The 6,000-nt window shown below is 46.6% G+C and overlaps 1 protein-coding gene across 7 annotated transcripts in view; it reads left to right on the top strand.

Annotated features, from left to right (window-relative positions):
- Window positions 1–781: 781 nt before the first annotated feature.
- Window positions 782–6,000, top strand: part of WDR59 (WD repeat domain 59) — a 106,667-nt gene continuing 101,448 nt past the window's right edge. For 3 of the 7 annotated variants that reach the window (XM_061386736.1, XM_061386735.1, XM_061386734.1), the window contains exon 1: window positions 782–961. In XM_061386736.1, the coding sequence (XP_061242720.1) occupies window positions 908–961 (54 nt within the window). In that variant the 5' untranslated portion in view covers window positions 782–907. The remainder of the gene's footprint in view (window positions 962–6,000) is intronic. The other 4 variants (XR_009730677.1, XM_061386733.1, XM_061386727.1 and 1 more) reach the window with 2 other exon arrangements.

The following is a 6,000-nucleotide window of genomic DNA, read 5'->3' as shown; positions in this document are numbered from 1 at the left end:
TGTTACAAATATGTATCACGTACCCTCTGGAAAACTCCACTGTACACTGGTGAAACACAGTAGAAAAGACAAGTAACTTCTTAGGATCACTATGAAAATTGTTTTGCCTTCAGAAGCACACTCCCCCTCCGTCTGTGGATACTTTGGCAGGCACTGCTGTACTGTATGGGCTTCCCTGGTGGCTAAAAGGGTAAAGAATCTGCCTGCAGAAGGACTGATGCTGAAGCTGAAACTCCAATACTTTGGCCACCTCATGCGAAGAGTTGTCTCATTTGAAAAGACTCTGATGCTGGGAGGGATTGGGGGCAGGAGAAAAAGGGGACGACAGAGGATGAAATGGCTGGACGGCATCACCGACTCGATGGACATAAGTTTGGGTAAACTTCGGGAGTTGGTGATGGACAGGGAGGCCTGACGTGCTGCGATTCATGGGGTCGCAAAGAGTCGGACACTACTGAGCGACTGAACTGAACTGAACTGAATGTCCAGCTTTGGTTATCCACGGCCTGGGCCTTGCCAAGGACCCCGGGCAGAGGGGAATATCTCCCTCCTCTGCGCCAAATCCTAACCTACAAGCTCTGCCTTGGTTGCGGCTCAACCTTGGACTACAACTCCCGGCAGAGCTTGCGGCATGGGGGCATGTCTTCACCGCCCGGAGAAGCGAGGGTGGCTCGAGCAGAGTGACGGAAGAGGGGGCGTGCCCGTCTCGGGGCCGGCACGGTACCGCAATTGGAGGAACCGAGAAGAGGGGGCGTACCCAGTGGTGTGTGAGCCAATGGCGTGTGGCCAGACGGGCGGGGCGTGGCAGGGCGGACCTGAAGGCTGCGTGTAGCTTACTGAGCCCGGGAACGCGAGTGCAGGGGGTGGGAGCGCGTTGTCCTGCGGCCCCCGCGGCTGGGCGCGGGTGATGGCGGCGCGATGGAGCAGCGAGAACGTGGTGGTGGAATTCCGCGATTCCCAGGTGAGCTGGGGGCCAGTGGGGCCTTCCGAGCATGCGCCCTTCCTGGTTCCCCTCCCCCACGCGGCCGGGTCTGTCTCGGGGGCGTCGGGGCGACCCCCAGCCCGGCTGGTTAGGTAGGCAAGAGGGTGGCCAGGAGCTGTCAGACCCGAGCGGGCGAGGGGAGCTTGGATTATCGATGGGGGTGGTTGGGGCTGCCATTGGCGAGGTTTCGGGGTTCCCCTCGTGGATAAAAGGAGTGGGGTCTGCCTGGGGACATCTAAGTGCAGAGATTGCGGGTTTGTGAGCGCTGAGCGGAGGCTTCCCAGGACCAGGGTGGTGAGCGAGGGGGTGTTTGCAGTCCCCGCCCCTGGTGATTTTGGGCTTGTCACAGAACTTCTCTGAGCCTCAGATGCATGGATTTCCCAGCCTCACGGGACTTTGGAGTGGATTCGATTAAAAACAACAACAACAAAACTGCATGCAAAGTGCCTGTTTCAGCGTCTAAGCTTCTAAGTGTTCACTGATTCTAGAATAGTGGAAAATATCGTACAGCGAATAGGAGTATGCACTGCATGTATTAACCTGGGTTCGAATCCCGCCTTAGCTCTTAGCCTGTCCTCACCCACTGCTCATGTTTTCTTACCTGTAAGAGGTACGAATCGTGCCTACCTCGTAGGGCTGGTTTGAGAATTTTATGAGGTCATACATTTAGAATGTGTGGCACAGTACTGGACACATGGTGAACCTAAAGGAAAGCTCCTACTTACTAGAAATTTTTACCAGCTTTCTGTTTCATTCCTTCCATATGTTGGGCCTTGTGCTAAGTGATTTATTTACATTTTGTTTTAATAATGCATGAAAAATCATGCAAGGTAAGTAGATATTACTCCTTTTTTTTTTTTTCCCATTGGGGAAGCTGTTCCCCATTTGGCTGATTCCAAGTGACTTGGCCACGGCCTCTCATTAAGTGGGATTATGAGCACAGGGCCTTGTTGGGCTCATTACACCACCCTGCTTCATACTGTATGAGTCTATCATACAGTCATTCCACGAGAAATATCATGCCCCCCGCCCCAGCACCTAGGACACTGTCTTGGTGTTTCTCTTCATTCATCGCACACATATTTATTGAATACCTTCTCTGTGCCTGGCTTTCATGCACTCACTTGTTCAATAAAGGTTTACTAAACTTCTGCCAGGTGCATGCTGTGCCAGGCACTGTCTTGGTGCCGAGGTGATCTTTACTGAAGGGGAATCTGGATTTATGATAAGGGGATGATGTGGTTCCTTCTTTCTAAAACCCACTCCTCCTTTTGCCATGAAGATGAAGGAGTGGAGAACCTCCCACCAGTTTGCTCTGTGGTGCCCTTGATACACAGCAACCGTGGGGCATTTGAGCAACCAATTTGGATTAAAGGATCCTAAAAAGCACTTTGCACTGTCAGCATGATGTCTCTGGAAGGAAGGAAGGTGCCAGACTCCCAGGGAAAAAGAACCGTATTCCTGTTACCCTTCTTGTTAATTGCTTTCGCTGGGGACTAAGAACAGAGTCATGTGTCCTACCTCTGAGCCTGCTAATTTGGAAGCTACTAATCTCCAAACCCTTTAATTTTCACAGAAACCCAGGTAGTCTCACCCCTACTTCTCTGCAGAGATGTAATTGGAAAGACCTGCAGAGAGGGTGCTGACACGGATATTAAGATGCTATGAAGTTGTATCGAATAATTAAACCTAAACAGCAGTTGTCATAGAGAACAAAGTAAATTGAGTCATCTAACTGCCTTGTGGGAGTTTCTGTTTTTCTATTTGATTTTTCTGTTCATTTGGAAGGGTGTGTCTTAGTGTGAGTTAGCATGGTTTTGTGATTGATTTTGGTGGTCTTTGGGAGGGATAGGGACCTACTGGGACCCATTTTATTAACTATTTCATTAATGTAGAAAAGAAAAAGTTAAAACTCTTCATATAGCTTTTCTGAAGAGCAGAACAATAAACTTTTCCAAACATCCCACCACTTTAAAAAATGATTAAAAAGATCTAAAGCTCTTAAGGACTTTGCTGGTGGTCCACTGGTTAAGAATCTGCCTTATAATTCAGGGGACATGGGTTCAATCCCTGGTCTGGGAACCGGGACCCCACATGTCATGGGGTAACTAAAGCTGCATGCCACAACCCAAAGCCATTGGAGAGTGGGCATGCGGCAACTGAGACTGGATGCAGCCAAAGAAATAATTAATTTAAACAATGGAAAGCTTTTAGATTTTTTCAGAGAAAAACCCTAGTCTGAAAGGTGAAACTCTTTTTACATTTTATATGTGTTGTTTACTTTATAAAACAGATGTTACTTTCACGGATTACTAGTGAGGAACCTGTGCTGCTTGGCATCCACTCTGAAGTGGTCGCTAGAATCAATGAGATCAATGAGTATGAACACTAAGAAAACTTGGTGATAGTTTTCTAGAGCAACACTATCCGCTAGAACTTTCTGAGATGATGGACATATGGCTTTTCAACAATTTAAATGGGTCTAGAAGGCAGTGGCACCCCACTCCAGTACGCTTGCTTGGAAAATCCCATGGACGGAGAAGCCTGGTAGGCTGCAGGCCATGGGGTCACTAAGAGTCGGACCCGACTGAGCGACTTCACTTTCACTTTTCACTTTCATGCACTGGAGAAGGAAATGGCAACCCACTCCAGTGCTCTTGCCTGGAGAATCCCAGGGACCGGGGAGCCTGGTGGGCTGCTGTCTATGGGGTTGCACAGAGTTGGACACAACTGAAGCGACTTAGCAGCAGCAGTGTGACAGAGATATCATATTTTAAAATTTAATTAGATTTTAATTAATTGCCATTAAATAGCCACTTGTGGCTAGTGGCTCTGGTATGGGAAGGTACAGTTCAGGGAACTAAGAAGATGGAGATTAGTTTCTACTCAAAGAGGGGTAGGTGGTAGACTGTGCAGGTAAGGATCTCTTAATTCAACAGTTAAGTACAAAAATACCAAAGAGCATGACTTTTGTGATGAAGATAAGGGCAGACTCATAGCAGCTGTCTCCTTAATGTCTCTGCTTGGGCATTTGCAAAATGCTCAAACTTTCCCTGCACCCCAGCTTCTTGCCCCCTTCCAGTCCACCCTCCACACAAAGTGATTTAAAAGAAGTACGGGTTTATTAAGGTACACTTAATGTTCAATAAAAATTCACCCTTTTGAACTTTCCTGGTGGTGCAGTGGATAAGAATCTGCCTGCCCAGGGGATGTGATTCAATCGCTGGTCCCTGAAGATTCCATGTGCCTTGGAGCAACTAAGCCTGTGCACCACAGCCATTGAAGCCAGCGTGCCCTAGGGCCAGAGAAGCCACTGCAATGAGAAGCCCTAGCACCACAAATAGAGAAAGCCCGTGCAAAACAACGAAGGCCCAGCAGCATCTTAAAAAAAAAAAAAAAAAAATTTGCTGTCTATGGTGTTTTGTTATAGCAGCTTGAATGGACTGATAATCAGAACAAAACAAGCAAAAAATCCCCACCCACATCATGCTTTCATCTCTACATCTGATTTTCACTTACCTAGTGCATATGAAATGGCCCATTATTTGGGGGTTTAATTTATATTTCCCTGATTACAGTGAAGATGAGTATCTTTTCACATTTTTTTTCCTGTCAAATGCTTGTTTATGTCTTATACCCCTTTTTAAAAATTGAGTTGTCTCTTTCTCATAGATTGTAAAGATTTTTCTGAATTCTAATCCTGTATTTAGTTACGTAAGTTGCAAATATGTTCTTCCCGGTTGTGGTCTGCCTTTTCATTATTCTAATGGTATTTTTAGATGGACAGAAGTTTAAGCTTAGTGCAATTGAATTTATGGATTGTACCTTTTCAGTCTTCTTAAGAAAAATCCATATCCTAGGTTCATACAGATTTTCTTCATAATTTTTCATTTTTTTCTTTTCTTGCTACTTTGAAATTGAGGAGGCATCTCAGGAGAAAGCATGCTCTCTGGTGCCCCTGGTGGTGGATGACTTATTAGTCTCAGCATTATTAAAACTGTTCTAGACAGTTGAAGACTTGAGGACTGGTTTTTGCTCTTAAAAAAACAAAAAAGAATTCAGCAAATTCATTAGCTAAGGAGAAAATTACGAATAATTTATAGTCAATACACTGATGTCGAGCAATCCAGCTTTGATCCCTGCTTTTCTAGATTCTAGGGAACTTCCCTCGTGGCTCAGATGGTCAAGCATCTGCCTACAATGCGGGAGACCTGGGTTCAATCCCTGGGTCGGGAAGATCCCCTGGAGAAGGAAATGGCAACCCACTCCAGTATTCTTGCCTGGAAAATCCCATGGACGGAGGAACTTGGTAGACTATAGTCTCAGTCTGTGGGATAACAAAGATTCGGACACGACTGAGCGACTTCACTTTCACTTTCTAGATTTACTTTTTGAGAACTACAGGGATGGAGGGAAATGGTAGGACTAGTTTTGGTGGAAGTGACTATTATGATGTGAATGCTGCAGGTTGTTTTCTAGAAAACTTGATACAAAAATGCAGTGGATAAGAGTCTGCCTGCCAGTGCAGGGGACATGGGTTCGATCCGTGGTCTGGGAAGATTCCACATGATGTGGAGCAGCTAAGCCTGTGTGCAACAAGTATTGAGCCTGTGCTCCAGAGCCTGCAAGTCACAACTGCTGAGCCTGTGTGCGGTGACTACTGAAGCCCGCCCTAGAGCCTGTGCTCTACAGCAAGAGAAGCTACCACGATGAGAAGACTGAGCACCACAGCTGAGAGGAGTCCCCGCTCACTGCAACTGGAGAAAGCCCGCATGCAGCAGTGAAGACCTAGCCCAGCCAAAAATAAATAGTTTTAAAATGCTGTGAGGGAAGAGGGAAGAGCATAGAGCAGAGAGGGTTTGGAGCTGGAGGTTTGGCATTAGGATCCAGGTTAGGCCACTTATTTGTCGTGTGATCTTAGGCAACTTATTTCTAGACTTCAATTTCTTCATTCACTAAACTGCGGTAACAGTACCTACCTGTGTCCAGAATTCCCCAGACCAGTCTCAAGTTCCACT

This window comes from Bos javanicus, chromosome 18, assembly GCF_032452875.1.
Source record: "Bos javanicus breed banteng chromosome 18, ARS-OSU_banteng_1.0, whole genome shotgun sequence".
Taxonomy (NCBI): Eukaryota; Metazoa; Chordata; class Mammalia; order Artiodactyla; family Bovidae; genus Bos; species Bos javanicus.
This window is presented reverse-complemented; position numbering and strand designations above follow the sequence as displayed.